The following is a 26,253-nucleotide window of genomic DNA, read 5'->3' as shown; positions in this document are numbered from 1 at the left end:
CAGGCTCCTAGTACTCCTCAGAATAGAAAGTTGAAGCCAATCTGGAAGGACCTCATGTACCCAGTAGGGTGCACTTTCTTCCATGGGCAGTGTGGGTTGGAGAAGTTTCACACTACAGAGATGTTTGTGGGTTGGGGTAGGGGTTCACTTCCTCACCCCTGATGGGGGCATGGTAGATGGGCCCAGTAGACAACAACCAGAGGCCGCTGGCCCCCTACAGGGAGATTTAATTGGAATCCACATACCCAAAAGGAAACCTTAGAAACCCAACATAACTTTCCACCACCAGCAGTAGTCACCTCACCTCTGGGAGTTTCTCAGTAGACTTGGAATCTCTCATAAGCACCTTAGGAACTCATTTTCTGAGGACTCAATTCCTTTTTTGAGTGAGGAGAGTGTATCTCCCCCAAATCCACTCTGAAACCATTAGGAATTTATTAATTTTTCTTGTCTGAGATGTCTGTGGATGCCTGTTTATCTGCCAGAGTTCCCAAAGTAGAGGTCTTCAGACACAGGCACACAGATAACTCTCACATATACACCAGAGACATAATGAGGGACATATACATTAACAGACACACATGCCACAGACACACTGAGACCTGCATGGAAAGACCACATGGACACATTCTCCAATGCTTAGACACCCTGTACACACACACACACACAAACACACACGCAAGCACACAACATATGCTGAGACAAATACACAAACACGAGGCATAAGTCCTTAAACATACCACAAGTACATAAGCATGCTCCACACAGACTTGTAAACACAGCCACAAATTCTTATGCCCATAGTTTTATAAAAATACATACTTATACGTATAATGTACACCTGCAGACCTATCTGTACAATCATAGAAAAACATCATACACTCAGCCTGAACACATCTATCCACATACACTCACTGTCACATCCACACAGCCGCACACCCTATACACACACACAAACACACACACACAGACACACACACACACATACACACTTATAGATAACAGGCACAGACCCAAAGCTGTGTTCACAGAGACCCAGGTGCTCATGTGCTACTGTTCCACAATCATCGAAGAATTATGGCAAAGACTCTGTGGAATTTCATCTTGTGAATACTTTTGCCCCCAAATACTTTTTCTCAGGGTGTCTGTGAGGAGATGACCTATGAAGAAATCCAGGAACATTACCCTGAAGAATTTGCACTGCGAGACCAAGATAAATATCGCTACCGCTATCCCAAAGGAGAGGTAAGGTTTGGGGGGTGGCCTAATGCCTAGGACTACTCCCCAGTGTCTTCATTGCAACTGCCAGGATTCCACAGTTGTCTAGACAGCTCTAGAAACAGAGTAAGCATATCTTGCAGCAGCTGCCATCCCACAAGGCACATGATTATCTGGCCCTTGGTTGTTTTAGATTCTTGGCTATAGGCAACAGATCCATCCCTTTCTTTTAAAAGCTACATAATTTTCTCGCTTATTCTCTTTCTGCTTCAGAAGTGCTCACTTTATCCTGGACCTTGTCTCTGGTATCCCTTCATGAAGACACTTTAAATAGTTCAACATACTCTGATTTCCTGATATTTTGTTGCCAAGTTGCCTAAAGCTCCAGCCTCTCTGGGCAGTTGGCATTGTCCCAAGAGACAATGGCTAATAATTTAATCAACTTCTTTGCCACTACATGAACCAGATCATCAGTTCCCTATCCCCATATGAGATGAATGCTCATTGCATTTGATCAAGCCTGCACTTAGCCAGTTCCACATTTTAGAGCATTTATTAGTCACACTTTATTTCTAATATAAATTGCTGGGAAAAGTTATTAGAAAAGAAGGACATCTGGGAAGATAAAACAATAGATATTCTATTCAGTTATACAACACTTTCACATTTTTTCTCTTCACCCTCAGAGATGACATTATAAAATTCATCTTAATTTTACCTCATTTTCCTTTAGGTATTTAGAGGCTGTGTTATTAGAGGTATACAATATTAAAGCAATTATATTTTCTCAATGAATTGCACATTTTATCATTACATAGGACCAAACCTCTTTCTTCCCGATAATCCTTTTTGCCTAAAAACGTATTTTATCTGACATTAATATAGTTGTACACGATTCAGTGACTTCTGGTGACTACTTAGTTCACTTTTAGCTATTCATTTACTTTCAACTTCCCTCTGTATCTTTGTTTTGTGTCTCTTATAAACAACTTACAGTTGGGTTTCGTTGTTTTTAATCCAAACTGAAAATATGTGTCTTTTGAATGGTAAGTTTGGTATATTCACTTTTATTGTAATTACTAACTTTTTTAGTTTATTACTATTATCTTGTCTTGAGTTCTCCGCTTAGTTTTTTCTCTTTTCCTGCCCTCTTTTGGACTGATAAAGTTTTTATATCCAAATTTAAGTTATATAATTTGTTTCCATTCATTTAGAGATTACCCTTAACATTTAAAAAATTTTTCATCGTGATTCTTTCAATTTTTAGTTGATATCTCAATAAGGATGTAAGGTCAAAATGTATTTCAAGACCACTCATAATAATTCTTTGCTGAGTGCTATTATACAACCAACTCGAACCCTTAACATTTTAATATTCAGTATTAACAAAATCTAAAATCAATATCTCCACCCTCTACCTAAACAACAGAAGAACTTTAAAACTCGGGCCACTGTGTCTCCTAATTTACATGTTGTTTGTATTTTAGGTCAAACTTGGTCTTAACCCCCAAGTGAATTATTACTGTTGTCGTTATTATTGTATGCAGTCAATGTTTATTTAGATTTAACCACATGTTTACCAATTCCTCTGATCATTCTTGCCCCTTCCACCTCAAATCTTCCCTCTGAGTTCATTTTCCATCTTTCTTTTTTATTTTTATTTATTTAGTCATTTATTTTATTTTATTTTATTTTATTTTTGAGATGGAGTCTTGCACTTTCTTTTTTTTTTGGTAATTTTTCTAATTTATTAGTTTAATATCCCTCCCATTTAAAAATTTAATTTAATGTACTTAAAAAAATTGACACATAACAATCCTACATGTTTATGGAGGTACATAGTGATGTTTTGATACATATAGTGTATAGTAATCACATCAGGGTAATTAGCATATCCATGATCTCAAACATTTATCATTTCTTTGTGTTGGGAACATTCAATGTCCTCCTTCTAACTATTTGAAACTTATAATATAAACTATAGTCACCCTACAGTGCTATAGAACACCATATTATATTCTTCCTGTCTAGTTCTAATTTTATACCCTTTAACAAATCTCTTTTTTCCCCCCAACCCTTACCCATCTCAGCCTCCAGTATCCTCTGGTCTACTTTTTACCTCTATGTGATCAACTTTTTTTTAGCTTCCATATATGAATGAGAACATGTGGTGTTTAACTTCCTGTTCCTGTCTTATTTCACTTAACATAATGTCTTCCAGTTCCATTCGTGGTGCTGAGAATGACAGGATTTCATTTCTCTTTTATGGCTCAGTAATATTCCATTGAGTGTATATACCAAATTTTGCTTTATCTAGTCATCTGTTGTTGGACACCTAAGGTTGATTCCATGTCTTGGCTATTATGAATAGTGCAATAAACATGGGAGTGCAGATGTCTCTTTGATATAATAATATCCTTTTTTTATTTAAGTTCTAGGGTACATGTGCACAACATGCAGGTTTGTTACATATGTATACATGTGCCATGTTGGTGTGCTGCATCCATTAACTCGTCATTTACATTAGGTATATCTCCTAATGCTATCCCTCCCCCCCTCCCCCATCCCCACAATAGGACCCAGTGTGTGATGTTCCCCTTCCTGTGTCCAAGTGATCTCATTATTCAATTCCCACCTATGAGTGAGAACATGCGGTATTTGGTTTTCTGTTCTTGCGATGGTTTGCTGAGAATGATGGTTTCCAGCTGCATCCAAGTCCCTACAAAGGACACAAACTCATCCTTTTTTATGGCTGCATAGTATTCCATGATGTATATGTGCCACATTTTCTTAATCCAGTCTGTCACTGATGGACATTTGGGTTGATTCCAAGTCTTTGCTATTGTGAATAGTGCCGCAATGAACATACGTGTGCATGTGTCTTTATAGCAGCATGACTATATTTATTTTATTTTTTATTTTTTTTTTGAGATGGAGTCTTGCACTTTCACCCAGGCTGGAGTGCAGTGGCGCGATTTCGGCTCGCTGCAAGCTCCGCCTCCCGGGTTCACACCATTCTCCTGCCTCTGCCTTCCCAGTAGCTGGGACTACAGGCGCCTGCCACCACACCCGGCTAATTTTTTTGTATTTTTAGTAGAGACGGTGTATCACCGTGTTAGCCAGGATGTTCTCGATCTCCTGATCTCGTGATCCACCCACCTCAGCCTCCCAAAGTGCTAGGATTACAGGCGTGAGCCACTGTGCCCGGCCTTCCATCTTCTTTAGAAGCCTTTTTAGTGAGTAAACACACCCTTCTTTTTGTTTAAAAATGTCTTGGTAGGAGGGGGTCCTCAATCCTAGTGATGCTTGGCTGGGTAAAAACTCTAGGTTGACAGTTGTTTTCTCTCAGCACTTTAAAAGTATTACCCTCACTGTCTTCTGGCTTCTACTGTGGCTAGGAAATCTGCTGTCAGTCTGGTTTTCTTTTCTCTCTGGCTACTTTTAAGGTTTTTGTATCATTGTTGCTTTAAAGTTTCCTTCTAATATGTCTAGATGTTAATTTCTTTTCATTTATTAATATATTGCTTGGGATTAGTGAGACTTCCCGAATCTGAGGCTTGGGATTCTTCATCAAGTCTGGAAAACTCTCAGACATTTTATCTTTAAAAATTCATCTCTCACATTCTATTATCTTCCTCTGGAAATACAATTGGATGTATGTTACTCCTGCCTCTATTCTTCATGTCTCCTAACTTTTCTTTCCTATTTTCTATCTCTTTGTATCTTTTGCTGCATCCTGAGTAATTTCTTCAGCTTTATCTTCCAGTCAGTATTTCTTAAGTAGTATCTAATATGCTCCTTACCCCATCCACTGAGTTTTCAATTTTAATGACTATTTTTTTATTTCTGAAATTCTATTTAGTTATTTTTCAAATCTACATCGCATTTTTGATAACATCTTGTTTCTTCCTTACATTTTTTATTCCACTTTTTATTTCTTTAAAAGTTTCAAACATATTTATTTTATATTGTGGCATCCCTTATCTTAAATTTTTAGGGTTCTCTTCTTGTTTCTGCTTATTCTCACTCATGGTAGCTTATTTCCTTGTGTGTTATATGAGCTCCAGCTTGGCAAGAATTTATCTATGGGAATCTCACACAGCCTGAGTTAAGAGAATCCAGAGAGATTTCCGTTTGCTTCTTCTAAGCAGTCCTGGGAGCTAACGACTTGGGATCACTTTTTATTAAACTCTCAGCATAACATTATTCAAATCACATGGGTAGTGTAGCTCTGAATCACCAGCTCACCTGAGGGAAGTCTGGTGTTTATAAATTCTTACAGGAGGATTTTCACTTATCTCCCCTGAGAGCCAAGGAGAGACAGACACATTTTCTTGTTGTTTCTTTTTGCTTGTTAAGGAACTTTTTCTAGTTTGCACTTTTGCTGAGAGTGTAAAGATTTGGCCTTTGAGGGTCTCAGATTTACGTGAGAGTCTCAGTCTCAACTCCCCACCTTGTGCACACCCAAGGCCTTGTCTTCTACTTCTATAAGGTTTTTAAAACTCGAAACTCTTAGTTACTATGATTGGCAAATGCCCCCAGGGCAGCTGTGGCTTCTACATCCACATCACTTTTTTTTCAGTTTTTCTTCATTTTGGGGCCCTATATTTATAAAATTTTCTTTATTTTTGTGAAAGGTCAGCAGTGCACTTAAGAAGACAATTTGCAGTGGGGAGTTTTATTGTTGTTATTGTTATTTAGTCCACTGTATTGGTACACTTATTTAGTCCACTATATTGATAGTCCCCATTTAGCAGATAATGAAACTAAGACCCTAAGAAGGAAGTGAGTTGCCTAAGGTCATACTGCCGGGTCAACAATTGAACTGGCACTGGAACCAAATGTTCTTGATTCCTAGTTTAGAGTTCTTCCCCTCTGGGCAAATGTGCCTCATCTCCCTTTCTCACTCAAATATCTCTCTTACATTTAGTCCTATGAGGATCTGGTTCAGCGTCTGGAGCCAGTGATAATGGAGCTAGAACGACAGGAGAATGTACTGGTGATCTGCCACCAGGCCGTCATGCGGTGCCTCCTGGCCTATTTCCTGGATAAAAGTTCAGGTACTACCCTCATCTCTGTTTTGGGGAAGTTTGATGGTATTTGAGACACTGACACCAGCAATTAGATATCTATATCTTAGTAGTTAAGAGAAGAGTATTTAGAACAAGGATGCCTAGGTTCAGATTCTTTCTCTTTCACATACTAGCTGTACTGCCTTTCACAAATTACTTTAACCTCTCTGGCCTCAGTGTCCTCCTGTGTAAAATGGGGAGAATAACAATGAATTTTAAGTAACATAAGTAAAAAATTTAGAACAGATCATGACACACTGTATGGGCTATATGTTAACTGCTATTATTAGTATTGTTCTTAGCTAACATTTTCAAAGCCAACGTTAACAGTCTGCCTCAATCTGGAAAAGATGAGCTAGTATTTCTCTGAAGCATGCTACCATCAGGTGATAGTGGGGCCTTTTGTAGCCTCATGATCCTGACTACAAGTTTCTGTCCTTGCTATAGGGGTAATTTCCCCAAGATAGTGATGTTTTCATTTTAAATTGTTTTTCAAATGATAGTTTATTTTTTAAAAATATCTAGGCATTGCATTTATACAGTATTTACACACTGACTACATAGGCTGAACTGCAAACTGGGGCAGCTGGCCTGGCAAAAAAACTGTTATATCACTTTCAGGCATGAGATTCCATTTCCAATGTGGATGCTGAAATGTTAGCATTTCCAGGATATTTTTAAGGTGTCTCAGAACAATGCAAAATTATATTCAATGTCTACAATGTTTTACAGTCTTGGATCTTTTCTACAATGCTGGTTTGAAAATAAAGAACACTGTAATATGGAGTCATCCAGAATTGGAACCCAGGGCACTTGAGAACATGACATTAAATAAGGAATTTCCTCTGCCCAGTCCTCAGTTTCCTCACTGGAAATAGGTGATAGGATGTGCGGTGCGGGTCCTTGCACTGGTAGATTTCTCTGTGTTCACATCTCTACTTTTCGAGGCAATGTTTTGAGACCATGAGGCAGGTGCTGTAACTCCCATTGTCCAGATGAGGAAATGGAGACCCAGAGAGGTGAAGTGACTGGCACAAGGTCATGGGGCTCAGAGTGTCAGGGATAGACATTGATCCCAGGTACATGCCAGAGGACTTCCCCTTTCAGATATGTGTAGAGTGCTTTTTACACACAGGCTACCTGTCCTGGGAGCCAGACAAGGCAGCACTGGACAGATGTTCTCATCCCCTGCAACCCACCCACCCTATTACTCAGGTGAATGCTGGAACAAGGCCCAGAGAGATTATGTGACTGAGAATACAGACCCACAGAACCTCAGGGCTTGGGCACCCTCAGAGTACATCTAGTCCAATCCTGTCCTATGAAATGGGAACACTGAAGACCAGAGAGAGCAGAGGCTGGGCCAAGGTCACTAGTGGAGGCAGTGGCAGAGCTGGGTCAGAAATCTCAGGCAAGTCACTTCCCTTCTCTGAGTCTGTTTCCTAAAGTGTACAAGGAGGGTGTACAGTCTATCTTTAAGGGTGTCATGAGGTAGTGGGCAAAACGCCCTTGGCCCAGGGCCTGATGATGACAAAAACAAGGAGGAGCAGCAGGATGGATGCCCAGGAAGGAAAACAGCCAACCTAATGTCTCAGGAGGCTGGGAGGGCAGTGGCAGGCCTCAGAAACCTAGAGTGGAACCTGCTGTTCAGGGAAGCCATGAGGGGTGGTGATCCTGCAAAATGAAGGGAAATGGGGAGTGTTATGTGCAGGTGGGCGGGAAAGTGGGTATCAGGAGAGATTGCCTAGCAGGTGGGTGTATCACCCCCAGGACACTGCGAGCCCCTGGATGGCCGGGGCAGTTGACAGCAGGGGCCAGTGCATGAATTCTGGTGTCACAGGGTCCCAGGTTCAAGTCCTTGCTCTGCTGCTTCCTGGCTGTGTGACTTGCAGAGAGCATTTTCCCTCTCAGAGCCTCAGTTGGCTGAGACCATGAAATGGGCTTACTGCCCCCACCTCTCGGGCTTGCCCGAGAAATGGAATCATAGGCCCAGACAAGAAATTGCACATGAATATTCAGAACAACTTTATGCATAATGTCAATAACTGGATACAAGTGATGGACAAATGCTCGTCCATCGCCAGGCCTGGGGCAGGAGTGATCAGAGGGAGCAGGCCAGACTGGGAGAAGGCTGTGGGTGCTGTCCACTGCCACAGCAGGGCCTCAGAAAACACTTGCTGACGTGAACTGTGGGCCTTTGTGGTGTGGGGTCTGCGGAAGGCCCCAGCCTTGGGGCGGGAGAGAAGCCTGCCTGGGTCTCCTGTTGGCCCTGTGAGGTGGTGGCCATCTCCAGGGTGGCCGGCCTGACCCTCCTGCAGGACACGCAGTCCAGTCTACCACCATTTTCCAGGGCATTCCTGCCTCCCTGCTCTCCTCCTCTCTTCCCAGCTGCTCTGAGCGCTGCCCCTGCAGGGTTGGGGGGAGTAGGCCCCTGGTGAGGCCCCACCACGGCAAGGGGACATGAAACGGGGAGCATCCAGCAAGCCTGGTGGCCTGGGGAGGCTGTGTCCTGGCCAGCACCCTGCCTCTGAGGGCTGCTTCCCGTTCCTTTCTAGATGAGCTTCCATATCTCAAGTGCCCTCTGCACACAGTGCTGAAACTCACTCCTGTGGCTTATGGTAAGTACTCCCACCCTGATTCAAGGACAGGCATTTAGAGGCTATGAGCATGGCCCTAGTGCCTACCATTTGCCTACCATTTGCCAAGAAGAGTCCTGCAGGAGGTTTCCTGGGTGGGTGTCCTGCAGGAGGTTTCCTGGGTGGGTGTCCTGCAGGAGGTTTCCTGGGTGGGTGTCCTGCAGGAGGTTTCCTGGGTGGGTGTCCTGCAGGAGGTTTCCTGGGTGGGTGTCCTGCAGGAGGTTTCCTGGGTGGGTGTCCTGCAGGAAGTTCCCTGGGTGGGTGGTGGGGGTGGGAATGATGGTAGTAGGATAACAGGGAAAAAGTAGGATGGCTTCTAAATCTGGGGATGGCGCTGACTTTCTGTGTCTCTGCCAGAGCGCCCAGCACAGAGCACCAAGCTGTGGAAGGGGGATTCCCCAAAGGGGACCAGAGGAAAATTGTAGGTTAGGGCCGTATTGGAGAAAGAGCACAAAGACCAGCCTGGGCAGTTGAGGCTCTTTCTTGGTACATTAGCTATGAAAGGTTCATGAACAGGGGAGGGACAGAATCAAATCTATTCTGGGGTGCAAACAGGGCAGATGACCTACTGAAGCCTGGAGTAAGGTGCAGTCCACAGGGATGAAGCTAAGGGAGCTTCCACAGGCATTAGGCCCCCTCTGTCAGCCCCAAGCCCCAGTGATGCACCCTCCTCCTTCTTCAGGTTCCCTAGAACTCCCACGTGACCTTCCACACTCCTGGTGTTGCCACAACCACACTGTCCTCCAGATAAACTTTGCCTGGCACTGATCGCCCAAGGCAGTGGCCCCAGGACTCTTCCACCTCTTCAGCACCTAACACGGCTTGGAGGATCCGCAGAGCTACATCAATATTACATAGATGAGACTGCTGTCCTGCAGACCTCGAGAGCTGTGGGCAGCCAGAGTTCATCTCTCATCTCCATCCCCATTTACAAATGAGCAACTGAAGCTCACATAACTAAGACTATTAGGGGCAGAGGTGACAGGATGCCCTGTTGGCTGCCTCTTAGGCCTGGTGTCTTCCCCACACATCACACAGCTGTCTAAATTCTCCTCTGTACAGGCGAGTCATGATCTGTACACAGTATGAAGCTGGGGGTGTGGCTGGTGATGCGGGGGAGGTGATACCTCAGGGAAGACCTGTGCCTACCTTGGGGGCTTATGGACAGATGGATTGTTCTTTTCCAAGGCTGCAAAGTGGAGTCCATCTACCTGAATGTGGAAGCCGTGAACACACACCGGGAGAAGCCTGAGGTAGGTGGGGGACTCCATGGCCCAAACTGGCTGTGGACACAGCACATGGTGAAAGCACCTTATCCACAGAAAGGCTGCCCCAACCCCACGAAGCCTGCGTGTTTTGCACCAACAGAGGGAGCAACCAGCACCCAGAAATGTGGAAACCACAGCCCAGACCCAAGGCACTATGGAGATACAGGGCTGGGGCAATTCCTGCCAAAAAGGCCTCAGGCTGAGATTCCCCCAGGCCTACCTGAGGGTCAGGATCCCAGCCTGGCTGAAAGAGGGGAGCCTGGCAATGAGGACAAGAGGCAGGGGGGAGGTTGGGGCCCTGCACTGCTGTCTCCTTCCTATTGATCCTGCGCTCTCTCCTCAGAATGTGGACATCACCCGGGAACCTGAGGAAGCCCTGGATACTGTCCCTGCCCACTACTGAGCCCTTTCCAAGAAAGTGTCCTCATCGCCTTCCACCTTTAGGAAATGCTATCCTTGCCCTTCCCCTACTCTGCCTTGGCCTCACTGAGGTACTCCACCGCCAGTGAAGAAGTCTCCGCAACTCCCAAACAAGCCTCACTTACTGGCCGCAACTAAGGAGCTATCTAGCTCTGGATGAAACTTTCCTTCTTAATTCCTTTTCTCTGACGAATAAAGACTTACTGCCTACAAGAGGAGAGGAGGAGGTCATGGCGAGGCTTTTCCAATTGTTCTCAAGGTACTGATCCTAATCCTGACCCAGCTCTGCTGCTATGAGGGCATGGAACAGGTAAGGATTTCCTGGAGGGAAAAGTTCTACAGTAGCACCTCCAAAGATGGGGGAGAAGATAGGTGCCTGTGAGTTCCTGTGGGCCTTGTTCCAGCAAGGTGGCTGTGGGCATGACACTTTCATCCTTACACTCAAGAGAAGAATCTGGCACTTGAGCCAAGTGTTCCTTTCTTCTCCAACTCTTGCTGCCATCCTGAGTGATTTCACTGTTTATGTGAATGATCCAACCAATACTCTGGCCTCACAGTCCCCTGACCCCCTCAACTCATCTTCTCTCCTTCAACTACCTACTCCATGGATTTTGGTATCATCTCCCTGGTCTGACTTCTTAAATGCAAGCATCCAACTGTCTGACCACTGCCCACCCACTACCCCAGTCCTTACAACTCTATATCATCCACTGAATCCCTAGCAGTATGCCTCCATACAGTAGGCATATATGTAGTATTTCCTTTTTTTTTTTTTTTTTTTTTTGAGACAGGGTCTCACTCTGTCACCCAGGCTGAAGTGCAGTGGTGCAATCTCAGCTCACTGCAGCCCCGAACTCCTGGGCTTATGCGATCCTCCCACCCCAGCCTCTGTCACAAGTAGCTGGGACCACAGGTGCACACCACCATGCCCAGCTAATTTTCAATTATTTTGTAGAGACGAGGTCTCACTATGTTATCCAAGCTGGTCTTGAACTCCTGGGCTCAAGTGATCCTCCCATCTTGGCCTCTCCCAAAGTGCTGGGATTACAGACATGAGCCACTGTGCCCAGCCCTGTAGTATTTTTTGAATGAACAATATTTGTCGCTGTACAGCATCAAGAGCAGAGTCCTTTGAATGCTCTATTGTCCCCCAATCTATCCTTAGTGTTCTGTCCCTAACTATGTTGGATACTATGGGCCATCTCTTCAGCCACTCTCCATGCAACTACCATAAGCCAGGTACCAGTGACCCAGTGGTAAAGAGACAGACTCATACACTTGCTGCCTTTTTCCCTTGTTCTTCCATCACAACCACCCAGCAAGACCTAAACCCTGCATAATCCACCTCTCCGTTTTTTGTTGTTGTTGTCTACTACAGAAGTTGCCGATCCGTGCTTGAAGCAGATCTATATTTATCTGCATCCACAGCCACCCTTAAGTCTGTTCAAAGTCAGGGTCGTCTTCTCTGGTACCCTATTCCATCCCACCTTCTCGGGGATGGGCTACTTCAGTCAATTCCTGACTCTTCCATATCGATCTCCTGTCCCTATTAGCTTTTGCCCCACAGTCTATACAATATGCCCAAGTTTTCCTCTCCTATCCCAATTAAACCCTCCCTTGTTCTTATGTCCTCCCCTAGTGACCTCTGCCCTTCCCTCCATTCTTACACCAGTGATTCAAAATGAATCTATACTTACTGTCCAGAAGCCTCTCCCTTTGCCTTCTGCTCCAGGCTTTCCCTCTCCATATCTTTCCTCAAGCTGTTATCCTCTTGCCTGCCATGCTTTCCCCAGGCCTCTATCCTGCTGAAGTCATATTTGCCTTTGAGCCAAAAGCTGGAGCCCCATTTTCTCCAAAGAGCTATGCTGATCTCCAGCTCTTCTGTGAACCCAAGATGCCACTCCACAACTACCTAAGCACATTAAAAGACAGAAAAAACTCCAATTCATTTTGCAAATTTAATGTAACTCTGATACCAAAATATGACAGCACACAGAAAGCAAACAATAAAGCAGGAACAGCAAACAGATTTTTCCATCACATGACACCCTTAGCTGATTGGCCGTAGGTGCTTTGACTGCTGTGTGGACAAAGATTCCAAGGATGTACTTTGGCTCCATGGGAAGGACTACTGCAATTTATTAGCGGTGTCTGTAAACATGGGGAATAAATCTGAAAACAAAACAAATAGGAACACATTTTAGCACCAAATGCACTGTCTTCTCATAATTCCTTCATTGCCCTCACCTTTCCACCCCGCTCTCCTGCCTTAGTGTTTCTTATAACATCTCCCAGCTCTTATACCCATCCCTGTGGGTCCTGGCTATGGAAATATTGCAGTTACCTGAAACCTCACTAGCCATAGGAGAAGCCACAGGCACCAAGACTGGTGGCTCCACTGCCGAAGCCAGCACTGGTGCTTGGTCCACCACCAAAGCCAGCACCAGTGTTTGGTCCACCGCCGAAGCCAGCTCCTGTGCTCGGTCCACCGCTGAAGCCACTGATGCTTGGTCCACTGCAGAAGCCAACACCAGTGGTTGGTCCACCACTGAAGCCAACAATAGAACTGGGTCCACTATGGAAGCCCGTGCTGGTGCTGGGTTCGCCAATAAAGCCAGTGCTGGTGTTGGAACCACTGCCAAAGCCAATGAGGGTACTCAGTCCTCTGTCGAAGCTGGCATTAGGCCTACTGCCAAAGCCATCGCTGGTGCTGAGGCCACCGCTAAAGCCAGCACCGGTGCCAAGTGTGCTGCCAAAACTAGCATTGGTGCCCAGTCCACCACCAAAGCCATCACTAGTGACCAGTCCACCACCAAAGCCAGCACCGGTGCCCAGTCCGCCACTGAAGCCAGCGCTGGTGCCCAGTCCACCACCAAAGCCAGTGCTGGTGCCTGGTCCTCCACTGAAGCCAGCGCTGGTACCTAGCCCACCATCAAAGCCAGAACTGGTGCTTAGATCACCACTGAAGCCAGCACTGGTGCCTAGGCCACCACCAAAGCCAGCACTGGTGTTCAGTCCACCACCAAATCCAGCACTGGTGCTTAACCCGTTGCCAAAGCTGAAACCGGTACTGGTACTGGGTCCATCACCAAAACTAGGGCTGGTAGCACCACTAAAGCAGGCACTGGTGCTAGGAGGGCCACCAAAGCATAGGTTTGTATTAGATGCACTGCCAAAGCAGAGGCTGGTGCTGGGAGCTCCACCAAAACAGAGGCTGGTGCTATGAGCACCACCAAAGCTGACACTGGTGCTGGGAGCAGCACCAAAGCCAATGCTGTTGTTGGGAGTACCACCGAAGTCAGTAGTGGTACTAAGTGCCCCACCGAAGCCAGCACTGGTGTTAAATGCACCGCCAAAGCCAGGGTTGGTGCTGGGTACACCACTGAAGCCAGCACTGGTGCCGACAGCACCACTGAAGCTGGCACTGGTGCTGATGGCACAGCCAAAGCTGGCATTGGTGTTGAGTGCACCACTAAAGCCAGCACTGGTGCTGGGAGAGCCACCAAAACAGACGCTGGTGCTTAGTGTACCACCAAAGTCAGTGCTGGTGCTGACAGCACCACCAAAACCAGCACTGGTGTTGAGTGCACTGCCAAAGCTGACACTGGTGCCAGGAGAGCCACCAAAGCAGACACTGGTGCTTAGTGTACTGCCAAAGTCAGCACTGGTGCTCATAGCACCACCAAAACCAGCACTGGTGTTGAGCGCACTGCCAAAGCTGGCACTGGTGTTGAGAGCACCACCAAAGCCAGCACCAGTGCTGGGAGAGCCATCAAAGCAGATGCTGGTACTTAGTGTACCACCGCAATTGGCACTGGTGCTGGAAGGGCCACCAAAGGAGACACTGGTGCTGAGTGTGCCTCCAAAGCCAGTGCTGGTGCAGGGAGAGCCACCAAAGCAGATACTGGTACTGAGTGTACCACCAAAGCTACCACTGGAGCTGGGAGAGCCACCAAAGCAGACACTGGTGCTGAGTGTGCCTCCAAAGCCAGTGCTGGTGCTAAGCGCACTACTGAAGACTGTGTTCGTTGTGGGTGCACTGCCAAAGCTGGTGCTGGTGCTGAGTACACTACTAAAGCCAGCCGTGGTGCTGAGTGTGCCTCCAAAGCCAGAGCTGGCTGCACCACTGAAAGTGGCACTGGTGTTGAGTGGGCCACTAAAACTAGAGCTGACTCCACCACTAAAGCTGGCACTGGTACAAGGCGTGCCACCAAAGCTAATGCTGGCTTCACTGCTGAAACTAGTGCTGGTGCTGGGTGCACCACCAAAGCTAATGCTGGCTGCACTGCTGAAGCTGGAGCTAGTGCTCAGTGTGCCACCAAAGCTAATGCTGGCTGTATTGCTGAAGCTGGCACTGGAGCTGGATGCACCACCAAAGGTAATGCCAGGTCCACCACTGGAGCTGGGTGCACCATTGAAGCTAATACTAGCACCGTCGCTGAAGCCAGCCCTGGTACCAGCTCCTCTGCTGAAGTTGACGCTGGTGCTGGCATCTGCATTTTCTTGGGCTCTGGCCTCAATTTCAAATGAAAATCTGCTCCAGGCCTGAGCATCATCGCCTAACTCTTCCCTTGTTAGGCAGTCGATATCCATGTCATCCCAATTCCAGGGCCCAGCCACAGCTTCCTCTCCAATCCCCATTTGGGCTCTTGCCTCAGCCCTGGCTTCAGCCTCAGCCACAGCCACAGCTGCAGCTTGGACTTCCATCTCCACTGCCTCGCGGTACTGCACAGCCCAGTCCTTGGGGTCTTTTTTCTGCACCTGAAATGGGGATGATAATCATAATAAGAAAATAACCCTAGTAATCACATATTAATCTATGGGCTTTGTATTGAACTAGTAGCCATACTTTTTAAAAATTCTTAGTTATTGGGGCTCTGTCATGGGTCAGTTCTGAAATCATTTCAGCTCTGACGATTTACATGCTATATGACCTTGGACAAGTTACTTAACCTCACTTAGCCTAAGTGTCTTCATTTATAATTACAGGAAATAAAAGAGTATATATGTTATGAACTGAAGTGTTGTGCCTGTCCCCAAATTTGTACGTTGAATCCCTAACACCCAGTGTGATTGTATTTGGAGATAGGGCCTTTACAGAAGTAATTAAGGTTAAATGAGGCCATAAGGGTGGGGTCCTGATCAATAGGATTAGTGTCCTTATAAGAAGTGACACCAGAAAGCTTGCTCTCTTCTCTCTCACACACAAAGCCATGTGAGGACACAGCAAGAAGGCAGCCATCTGCAAGCCAAGAAGAGAGCCTTCACCAGGAACTGACCCTAGTGGACCCTAACCTGGGATTCTCACCCTCAAGAACTATGAGAAAATAAATTTGTTTTTTAATCCACCCAGTCTATGGTATTTTGTTATGGCAGCCCATGCAGATTAATACAAAGTATGAAGAATCAATGAGATGATGTAAACTAGATATCTAGCAGCACCCTAGGACATAAAGGAGGTTCCACATGTTTATATATGAGCTCCAGGCTGCTCTGTACCTGCCCATCCCTGTGCATTGCTTGCCCCAGCCAAGGGTATCCCATTGCCTTAATATGCCAAGCTCCGGCAGCTCTCCTATTACCTTGCATGCAAACTTGAGGACTTTCATCTTGCTAGTCTCATGGTAGGAGCGCAAGCCCCAGAAGAACTCATATTCAGGTGGTCTGCTGTTAGGGACCCTCTTGTACTCCAGGTACCTTGGAAAAAGGAAATGAAACTTGTTTCTAACCAAGCAAGCCTGCTGTCTTAAGCACTAGACACCAGGTGGCCACCTCCTCCAAAGAAATACAAACAGCCCCTGGAGAAGGATTTCTAAGACCCTCCAGCCCCACACTCACTACCAAACACAGTTCATGGTCTTGGCCTCCAATACTGAGCCATTTTCCACTGGCCCTGTACAAAGCAGTCCCTTGGGCTTCTCCAGGGGAGACATGTATAGGGCATGATGTCACAGGAAGGCCAAAGTATCATGCCACCTGTGAGGAGTAAGCCCAAATTCCTGTTGGGTGTGTTGTAAACAGAGGAGCCATTCTTAAGGCCCTCTGCTCTGAGCGCACCCCACTGCAAGGGCCTTGTGTTGAGTCTGGCCCAGTCCTGGAAAGGTCTGCCCGTGGGAATTTTAGACAGTATCAGTTCTAGAACACAGGATGCCCATCCCTCTAGAGCTAGTGTAAGAAAGGCACTAAGCACTTTCTGAATAAGATCAGTATACCCAGAACACTTCAGGGCCAGACAAAGCCCCAAACACCACTTACTTCTGCTTCACAAACTCGTCTGTGATGAGCTTCCTCACTTCCCCAAAGAGTGAATGCCTCACCCTGACAATGGGAAAAATAACCCATGAACACAGATCAGAACTGCCCAGATGAGGGCAGAGGCATTTCCCAACATGGAAGAGACCTCTCTAGCACATGGGGCAGTCTCAATGAAGCGAAGAAAGTAGTGAGCACATGGCCACTAGAAGCAAGCAGTTAAGACCAGATGCCTCTTTGTCAGGGATCCCTGAAGGTCTATCTAACATTTCAGCTTAGAACAGACAGAGGACATACAGGAGAGAGCGAGCAGAGAGTTCAGGACCATTTGCCCATCATCCACCCAGGTCAGAACCCTGGGCCCTCTACCCAGTCCAACACCCCACCCGCTCCACCAGACCACCAGACTGATGCAATCCTAGGACCGTCCTCTCTTGCCAAAGGACAATACGGACAGCAAGCGCTGAGAAGCCCAATCATACCCAGGGTGCAGCCCCAACTTGCGAAGCACCTCCCAGATGACAGCTGCAAGGGGAGGCAAGAGGAGACAGGGACAGAAATTGAACACATGGAATCTAGACCATGGCCGCCCATTCAGCTGCATGACCAGCCACTCACCCTCACTGGCCTTGTTGCCATTCATAAAAATGACACTCAGAATCACCATGAGGAGACCCAGCTTGGGTGTGTCCTTGGTCCTAAGGGAATAACAGGACAGAAAGAAGGTTTATGTTCAGCAGCCATCCACAAAAGACACACCAGTCAGCTTACTAGGCTAGCCTCTTCCAGATGCCTCAGATACAGAATTCTGCCCAGTCTCTGCTGCCAGCTCTATGCCACCCTGGGCAAGGCACTTAGACTTGCAAGCCTTGGTCTATTATTCAGTAAAATGGGAAAATCATATTCTCCCTTCCTCAGGTTGCCAAGAAGACAGAAGAATGGCTGTCAACCTGGTACAACACAAGCACTCAGTCCATGTGAATCCCTTCTTTCTCTCCCAGAACCTTCAGCCCCACTGATACTCCTGCGCTTCATGCATCCTGATCCACCCACACCAGGAAGCCCTCCTTGAGAACCACTCTGCCAAAGCCAGGCCAGGCACTCAGTAGGAAGAGGCAAGCAATGACAGGCCTGCTTTCCTGAGAAGCTTCTACAGAGACAGCAAACCTGACAGCAGGAATGTCCCACCCTAGGCTCCTACACCCATCAGTCATAATCAGGTGCCACTCCTGTGAGCAGGGCTCCAACTATGTGCAGGTGCTGAGACGGGGCTTTTGAGACTCTGTTTTTCCTGACTCCCTAAAAGGATGGGGGAAGTAGGACAAAGAAGGGGTAGCAGCACAGAAAAAAGCAAAAGCTCCCTTCCCACTCCAGCCCTTTCCCAGCTTACGTTCCCAGTATGCCTGCAGAGGATTCCCGAGTGCTGATGAGAATATACAAGCTACTTTGCTTATCAATTTCTTTCAGATTGACTCGAAACATCTGCCAAGTAAAAGAATAGCCTGTGAGATCACAAAATTCAGCTTGGGTATCAGTGAACTTTCTGGGCATCCTAAAACTCCCAGTGTACTTAGGGGGTTTGCATGTGTAAGAAACCAGTGAGATAATGCACATAAAGCACACAGCCAAGTGCCTGGCACGCAGTAAACACACAGCAAATGTACTATTGTCATCAACATCATCTTTGTGATGAGCAGGAATCTAAGGAGACAGAGAATGGGGATACAAGGGAGAGGTGAGATCTGAAATACATGCAGAATGTGTCAAACCATGGATAGAAGCTGAGACTAAGTTGAGTGGCTTATGTCCTTGCCATGCTTTCATCACTGACATGCTGTGTGACCCATGGCAAGTCTACACCTCTCCCTAGGCCACTGTCTGCCCATTCACACAGTAATGGGGCTGGATTAGCATGTCTCTGTGATTCTCTCCAAAAGAGACATATATATCTTTGCTCAATTCAAAGCTTCCCCATTGCGCCCATCCGCCGGCACTGCCCCTTCACCTTCTCCAGAGCGTAGCTTGCTCGTTCAATGATTTCTGGGAAATATTCATCATATTCTTGGATGACATCCCTCAGCATGTCTGTAGAAAAGGAGAGGTGAGAGTAGCTGAGCTTAGCGGGGGCCACAGAGCTGCAGCCCTTTTGCCAGTCCTGTTGGGTCAGTGCAACCAGAGACCTGAAGTGAGTTAATGGAAGACGCCAGCCATGGCAGAGTGTGAGGAGGGCAGGTGTGGAGATATGAGAGAACAAAGAGGCCATAAAGTGTTACTACCAGACTATGGGAGAAGAGGGGAGTGGAGAGGAGAGCTCAAGGAGGAGGGTTGGTAGGACACTACCTGAGCGCTTGATGGGGATCTTTGTCTGGTCCTTAACCAACAGGTATTTCACCAACTTATTAGCCTGGGAGGAGAGGAATAGATTGAGAGATCTTAACATGCTTGCAGAAAACTCGGGAGGTGGCAGAGCAGAGGGCAGGTGAAGAAGAGAAGAGACTAGACAGTATTGGATTCTTACCCTTTCTTGTAAAATGGCCACATCTCGCGGTGGCGCAGGCCTCCGGCCCCATGGGATCCGCCTGTAATTATTGCCACTTCTCTCATCCCCATTCAGATGCTTGGACTTCATCATCAGAAAGAAGGAAGGTCCAGAGTCACCAGGTGAAAGAGATGGCTCTGGCTCCTCACCTTGCCTGCTCCAGACAGAAAGTCTCTCTAACCCCCTCCCTCAGCCTTGCTGTAGTGGAGCCTGATCCTGACCTTGCCATTGGCCACCCTAAGTCCTGAGCTTATCTTTCACTGTCTTCCAGGAAGGAGTTTCATTCCTCTGTCAGGCTAGGAACAACTCAAGATAAGAGCCTAAGGGTCTTTCTCTTCCTTTGGCTACCACCAATTATGCTGGCTGGTATCTCTTGGACAAGTCACTTCATTTCTCTGGGACTCAGTTTTCTTATGTGTAAAACTGGGACCTATGATCCCTTGTTGGTAAGAGTTACTTTCAAGACATTCAGACATACCTTGTGTAAATGTCCCCAACACAAAGCCTGGCACATGGTAACTACTATTTAAATACAAGTAGAATTACATACAGGTTGTAGCTGAGCGTATGGATGTCTTATTTCCTCACCAATCTGTGAACTACTAGGGGGCAGAAACTATGTCACCTTCTTCTCAGCATCTTCCACAGCCTATCTGAACACAGGGACTAGCTCAAAGTTAAACTTTTATAGAAGAAATGAACAAACCAGAAGGGTAGAAATGGAAAAGAAGCACAAAGTTAAGGATGGTAATGTCAGAGATCTCACCTTTCGGTTTCTCTTGCCCCGGGTCCTGGTTGTGGGCTCCAGACTCAACTGAGCCAGATAGTCATCTGCCAGGGCCTGGACAGCAGCAGCAACCTGAGTCTCGAGGGCACTTACGTTGGTCTGAGCAGAGGCCATCTTGGCCTGGGCCCCTTGGTCAGCATTTGGAGTCTGGCTTTCAGTTGCCCGAGCCTTAGTGGAAGCCTTCCGAGCCCTAGACCCTCTCTTGACCCGCAGGGTAGCTGCCAGGGCCTGGTTTGTGACCATTTGAGTGGCAAGTAGGGCCTCAGAAATCTCAGAGACAGAATTTGGGCCCCTACTGGCAGCCTTCTTGCCCTTGGATTTTTTGGGCCTGATAGCTATTACTGAGGCCTCAATCTGCCTGGTAGCTGTCTCAGTGACATTTGCAGCCTGTATATGCTCAGTGTCAGTATTTATGACCTTAGCAATTATCTTCCTGGCTTTGGAGGCTTTCTTGGTTCGGATGGAGGCTGCTGTGGTGTGGATACTGGCTGTCTCATTGGTAATTTGGCCTTGGGTGGTAGCTGTATGGGTGGCAGTTGGAGCCAGTGAAACCTCGGTGGCACTAGCTATGGCCTTATTCGCAGCCTTCTTAGCCTTGGAAGCTTTCTTAGGCTTGATAGAGGTTATCAAGGTCTGGGAACTGGCTGACTCATTGGCAATTGAAGCGTGAATATTCTGTGAGATGACTGGTAGGTTTAGGACCTGCAAGGGTGACTTGAGCTGTGTAGCGCCACCCTCACGGCCAGTTGGGGATTGGGAGCCTTGCGCTGCCTTGGCAGTAACTCTCTTCATCTTGTTGGCTTTCTTAGGCTGAGCAGTGACTGAAGAAACCTGAGTATTGGTTACCTCAGTGGTAGGTGAAGCCTGACTGATCTGGGTAATGACTGGCAGGTTTAAAGCCTGCAAAGTTATTTTGGGCTTGTTGGTGGCAATCTCATTGGCAGTTGGGACTGGAGGGGCAGCAGGTGCAGCCTTAGTAATAGCCTTTATAGGGGCCTTCTTGGTCTTGCTTTTCTTAGGCCGGCTGACAACTGGTGGGTCCACGGCCAGGGAGTCCTTGGTTGCCGCCAACAGGGTATGCATCAGCAAGACACTGTCCTCTTCTGTAGTCTCAGTCTGTATATCTGGAGGCAAGGGAAGCCCCAGGCTCCCAGGGGGAGGCAGAGGGCCCTACACACTTAGGATTATGATCCTCTGGGCCATCTGGCCTCCCTAAAGCCCACCCCTTTCCACAAAGGCCTTCCCTTCCTCTGAGCAGTGGTTAATTGAAATGGGGTGAGGGAAGGGGTAGGGATCAAGGAAGGAATAGAGTCAGGCAGGTTTTCCTCTCCTCCCCTTCACCACGTAAGGGAGGACTGAGATGAGTTAGGCAGGGAATTATGAAACTACACAGTGGAAGGGGTCTGAAGAGCAGTAAGTGAACTCAGGACGGGGCAGATGGCCAAGAGAGAATGCAGAGAGGCCTCACCTGAAATGGAGGCACCCTATATCCGTAGTCATTTCTCCTATCCATCTTTCTGGGAGGCCGAGTAACAGCTGAGTCTGAGGGGAATGGGCCTGAATTAGAGAATGAGAGGGAGGGGGAGATTCATCAGACATCTCACCTATCCTTACTTAGGAGAGTCTCATGTAACCTTGGGCCCTAATCCCTTCAACTCCTGGGTTTTCATACCTAAAAAACCCAGGCCATCTGGTTTCCGTTTTGCCTCCAAGAGGGTCAGTTCTACGACCCCGCCCCTTTACACGCCCCCTCCGCAACTCGATAGTGCGCAGGCGCACCGACTAGAGGCACCCTCACCCCCTTAGGCCCACCGCTCTCCCAAAAGAACCGGTTCTTCAAGGCCCTCCGCGCGCATGCGCCTTGGTAAACCGGACAGTTTCTAACCAGCTCAATCCCACATCTGCCCCCTGCTCTCAGAGCAACAGAACATCTTGGCGCCACCCCTGACTCACTCTTCTAACTGCATCACATCTCGATCCAACCCTTCCCCCAACACCAGCCCCTCCCTCCCGTACCGCACTACCACTCCCCCCCGCAGTACCACTCCCCTCCGCAGTACCACTCCCCTCCGCAGTACCACTCCCCCCCGCAGTACCACTCCCCCCCGCAGTACCACTCCCCCGCGCAGTACCACTCCCCCCCGCAGTACCACTCCCCTCCGCAGTACCACTCCCCTCCGCAGTACCACTCCCCTCCGCAGTACCACTCCCCTCCGCAATACCACTCCCCTCCGCAGTACCACTCCGCACCGCACCTACCCCAACACAACCCATCTCTCCTCTACTGTACTGCTACACACCGCCCCTTCCCAATACACACCCCTCCCTCCGCTCTGCAGCATTTCTCTGCACCTTCCCTTCCTTTAATAAGCCCCCTCCCTCCGCTCTGCGGTACGTCTCTGCACCACCCCTTCCCCAACCAACGCCACTCCCTTCTCTTTCCACGTCCGCAAGTGTGCGGCTCCGCCCTTTCTGCAACATGAATACCCCACCCCCAAATCCAACTGTGTGAACCTTCTGTGTATTCCTGTTCTCAAACCTTACCAGGTCCTGTCTCTTCCCTTTCAAACCGGAACCAACCAGGTCATATCCCCTTCTTTCTCCAGTCTGAATCTGGTCCTTTCCGTTGCTCAAAAGGGATGCTGCCCACTCCTTTCTCTGGGTCCCGATCCCTCCATTCTGTGGCCCAAACAGGGTCCTGCCCCCTTTCTCCAGCCTAAACGGAGTCCTGCCATCTCCTATCTCACTCCGGAACTGTGTGTATCTTCCTCCCCTCTTGCTACCGTCTGAAGGATTTCTCGATCCTTCCTTTCTGCGGTCCCAACTAGGTATCCCTCCCTTCCACGGCCCGAACCAAGTCCAGATCTTTCCTTTCTGTGGCTCAAAGGGGATTCTGCCTCCTACTTTCTTCCATGCGACCTGGGTCCAGGCACCGCTAAAGGCGACTTTGATGCGGTTAGGTCCCGAGCCCCCAGCAGGTTTTCTTCAAACCTTAGGGGCGTGTGGAGTCAGGCACGTCGAAACCGCAGCCAGGAAGTCCCCACAGGGTCTTCACTAAAGCCAGGCACCTCAGCTCACCTCGTCTTCTTGAATCCAGAAGGCGTCTGCTCTCTCCAAGCCTCTCCTTACGTCTGAGCCTATCCCCCTCCCTGGCCGGAAGTGGTCCTGCCTCTTTCCGCCTCCAGAGGGGGTCTCCGTTCCTGCCTGTCAGTCTCCTCCCCTCCATACCTACTTTCAGCTTTCCATTTTCCTCAATGTAGCTCCCTTTTTCTGCTTAAGACCCCTATTCAGTTATCACTCCCTCTTATTCTCCATTTGACTTCTCTGTTCCCCACTCTGTATCTCTGTTCCTATTTGATTCTCCTGTTTCCCCTGGGAGGAATGTGCTTCTCGGAACTCCCACACCAACTCTTCCTACAGACCCTCTATCCCAACACTATTTACATAGTGTTGTTATACCTTGTGTCTATGTCTCTCTTTGCTAGAGCTGCTCTGGAGCAGGGGACTAGGTCATGTTCATTTGTGTCTTTCAAGTATTACCAGATTAAAACATTTAGAGGTTCTAAACACTAAAAGATCGGGTGCCCGCACATCATATGCAATTCAGAATAAAAACAGTAATGTATAAAACTCCATGAAAAGTTTTTATTGATCTCACAATGACTATATTGATGCTTTAAAAGTATCAACTTGTACTTAGACTGTCTCTTGTGACATGGTGCACTGTTCCCCCATGCAGAAAACAATTCGTGGCATTTATTTATTCATTCAATCATTCAAAAGAGAGCAAGGATAACTATACTTATGTCAAATAAAATAGGCTTAAAGTCAAAAATAATAAAAGATCAATGATATTATATTATATAATTATATAATGATGATGAGATCAATTCATCATGAATATCTAAGAATTATAAATATATTTAATATATGCACCCAACATAGAAGCACCTAAATATATAAAACAAATATTAATAGACCTGAAGGGAGTAGTAGACTGCAATACAATAGTGGTAGGAGACTTCGAGACCCCATTTTCAACAATTCACAGATCAGCCAGACAGAAAATCGATAGGGAAACATTGAACTTGAACTACACTTTAGACAAAAAGGACCTACAGAATATTTATCCAATAGAATATACATTATTATCAAGCACAGATAGAAAATTCTCCAGGATAGATCATAAGTTAGGCCAAAAACAAGTCTTAACAAATTTAAGAATATTGAAATCACATCAAGTAATACATGCACAGTGGTATGGAACTAGAAATCATTAATGATAAGAATTGTGGAACTTTCATAAATGTATGGACATTAAACAACATACTCCAGAATAACCAATATGTCAAGGAAGAAATTAAAGGGAAATTTTAAAATATCTTGAGACAAGTGAAAATCTATACACAACATACTAAAACTTATGGAATGCAGCAAAAGCACTTCTAAGAAGGAAGTTTACAGCAATAAATACATACATCAAAAAGAAAAAAGATCCCAAACAATCTAGCGTCACACCTCAAGGAACTGGAAGAAGAAGAACAAATAAGCTCAAAATTAGTAGAATAAAGGAAATAATAAAGACCAGAGCAGAGGTAAATGAAATAGAGATTAGAGAAACAATAGGAAAAAAATCAGTGAAACCAAGAGTTGGTTTTATGAAAAGATAACATTGACAAGCCTTTAGCTAGATCAACTAAGAAAAAACAAGAGAAGACTCAAAATCAGAAATGAAAGAGGAGACATTACAATTAATACCACAGAAAAGCAAAAGATTATATTATATTATATTATGTATATTACATATAGTATAGTACATATAATATATATACTATACTATATAGAAGATATATAACATATGTTCTATATATAGAAGATATATAACATATGTTCTATATATAGAAGATATATAACATATGTTCTATATATAGAAGATATATAACATATGTTCTATATATAGAAGATATATAACATATGTTCTATATATATAGAAGATATATAACATATGTTCTATATATATAGAAGATATATAACATATTCTATATATATAGAAGATATATAACATATCTTTATATATATATAGAAGATATATAACATATATTCTATATATATAGAAGATATATAACATATCTTCTATATATAGGATATATAACATATATTCTATATATATAGAAGATATATAACATATCTTCTATATATAGGATATATAACATATATTCTATATATATAGAAGATATATAACATATCTTCTATATATAGGATATATAACATATATTCTATATATATAGAAGATATATAACATATCTTCTATATATATAGAAGATATATAATATATCTTCTATATAGTATGAGATATATAATATATATTCTATGTAGTATAAGATATAAAATATATTATAAATAATATATTATATAATACATGATATAATATTATATGTAAATATGTCTGTATATTTATATATAAATACGTATATAATTATTCTAATATATAATGACCTTTAAGATCCTTCCTTTCTGCGATCCCAACTAGGTCTGCATCCCTCCCTTCCACGGCCCGAACCAAGTCCAGATCTTTCCTTTCTGAGGCCCAAAGAGGATTCTGCCTCCTACTTTCTTCCATGCGAACTGGGTCCAGGCACCGCTAAAGGCGACTTTGATGCGGTTAGGTCCCGAACCCCCAACAGCTTTTCTTCAAACCTTAGGGGCATGTGGAGTCAGGCACGTCGAAACCGCAGCAAGGAAGCCCCCACAGGGTCTTCACTAAAGCCAGGCACTTCAGCTCACCTCGTCTTCTTGAATCCAGAAGGCGTCTGCTCTCTCCAAGCCTCTCCTTATGTCTGATCTCATGCAATGATCTCATGCAGTGGGAAAAGAGAATCAATTAAATCTGCATATAACAACATGGATAGTTATCAACATAATGTTGAAAAGAGAAGCGAGAAATAGAATGAAATTTAAAATACAACACTCTTAGCAGTTCCCACTCTGCTATGGCAATATAAACCCCCTACAGGCACCACCACATTCATTAATTATACCTATAAACTCTGGTCAAAATTTT

General features: G+C 46.0%; 2 protein-coding genes and 1 non-coding gene across 17 annotated transcripts in view; 1 reads left to right on the top strand and 2 right to left on the bottom strand.

The window, feature by feature from the left end:
- The window catches only part of PFKFB1 (6-phosphofructo-2-kinase/fructose-2,6-biphosphatase 1), a 58,082-nt gene extending 42,125 nt beyond the window's left edge, over positions 1-15,957 (top strand). For 3 of the 5 annotated variants that reach the window (XM_050776941.1, XM_050776940.1, XM_050776938.1), the window contains exons 10-14: positions 1,141-1,245; positions 6,149-6,278; positions 8,846-8,908; positions 10,115-10,179; positions 10,538-12,466. In XM_050776941.1, coding sequence (XP_050632898.1) covers positions 1,141-1,245; positions 6,149-6,278; positions 8,846-8,908; positions 10,115-10,179; positions 10,538-10,597 — 423 coding nt within the window. In that variant the 3' untranslated portion in view covers positions 10,598-12,466. Of the gene's footprint in view, positions 1-1,140; positions 1,246-6,148; positions 6,279-8,845; positions 8,909-9,608; positions 10,090-10,114; positions 10,180-10,537; positions 12,467-15,825 lie in introns of those variants that run through there. The other 2 variants (XR_007722686.1, XM_050776939.1) reach the window with 2 other exon arrangements.
- LOC126946477 (trophinin) lies at positions 12,559-26,033 on the bottom strand. 11 transcript variants are annotated; one of them, XM_050776833.1, is made up of 14 exons: positions 23,271-23,323; positions 21,661-21,749; positions 20,172-21,362; positions 19,385-19,489; positions 19,207-19,270; positions 18,872-18,951; positions 18,257-18,348; positions 17,485-17,564; positions 17,349-17,391; positions 16,870-16,932; positions 16,197-16,311; positions 15,072-15,375; positions 12,959-13,249; positions 12,559-12,786 (listed from the first exon to the last, which is right to left on the bottom strand). In XM_050776833.1, the coding sequence occupies exons 2-14, from the start codon at positions 21,703-21,705 to the stop codon at positions 12,743-12,745; spliced, it is 2,517 nt and encodes an 838-aa protein (XP_050632790.1). In that variant the 5' UTR covers positions 21,706-21,749; positions 23,271-23,323; the 3' UTR covers positions 12,559-12,742. The 11 variants fall into 11 exon arrangements, with proteins under 11 accessions (XP_050632790.1, XP_050632789.1, XP_050632780.1 ...); XM_050776832.1 differs by having other exon boundaries at positions 12,559-13,249; XM_050776823.1 differs by lacking the exon at positions 23,271-23,323 and adding an exon at positions 25,977-26,033 and having other exon boundaries at positions 12,559-15,375.
- On the bottom strand, positions 16,546-16,674 carry LOC126947044 (small nucleolar RNA SNORA11). Its single transcript, XR_007722895.1, has one exon. It is a non-coding gene; the product is annotated as a small nucleolar RNA SNORA11 (small nucleolar RNA).
- Positions 26,034-26,253: the final 220 nt, after the last annotated feature.

The sequence above is a fragment of the Macaca thibetana genome, chromosome X, assembly GCF_024542745.1.
Source record: "Macaca thibetana thibetana isolate TM-01 chromosome X, ASM2454274v1, whole genome shotgun sequence".
NCBI classification, from domain to species: Eukaryota; Metazoa; Chordata; class Mammalia; order Primates; family Cercopithecidae; genus Macaca; species Macaca thibetana.
Note: the sequence above shows the minus strand (reverse complement) of the source record. Positions and strands in the feature narration are given on the sequence as shown.

What these genes read in the sequence shown, in the direction of transcription:
- LOC126946477 (XM_050776823.1), bottom strand. Translation starts at nt 21,705, where the DNA reads ATGGATAGGAGAAATGACTACGGATATAGGGTGCCTCCATTTCAG. An exon ending in TGGCCATTTTACAAGAAAGG is followed by an intron (nt 19,271 to 19,384) that starts GTAAGAATCCAA and finishes CTCTCCTCCCAG; the next exon opens with GCTAATAAGTTGGTGAAATA. An exon ending in GACGAGTTTGTGAAGCAGAA is followed by an intron (nt 16,312 to 16,869) that starts GTAAGTGGTGTT and finishes CCTTTTTCCAAG; the next exon opens with GTACCTGGAGTACAAGAGGG.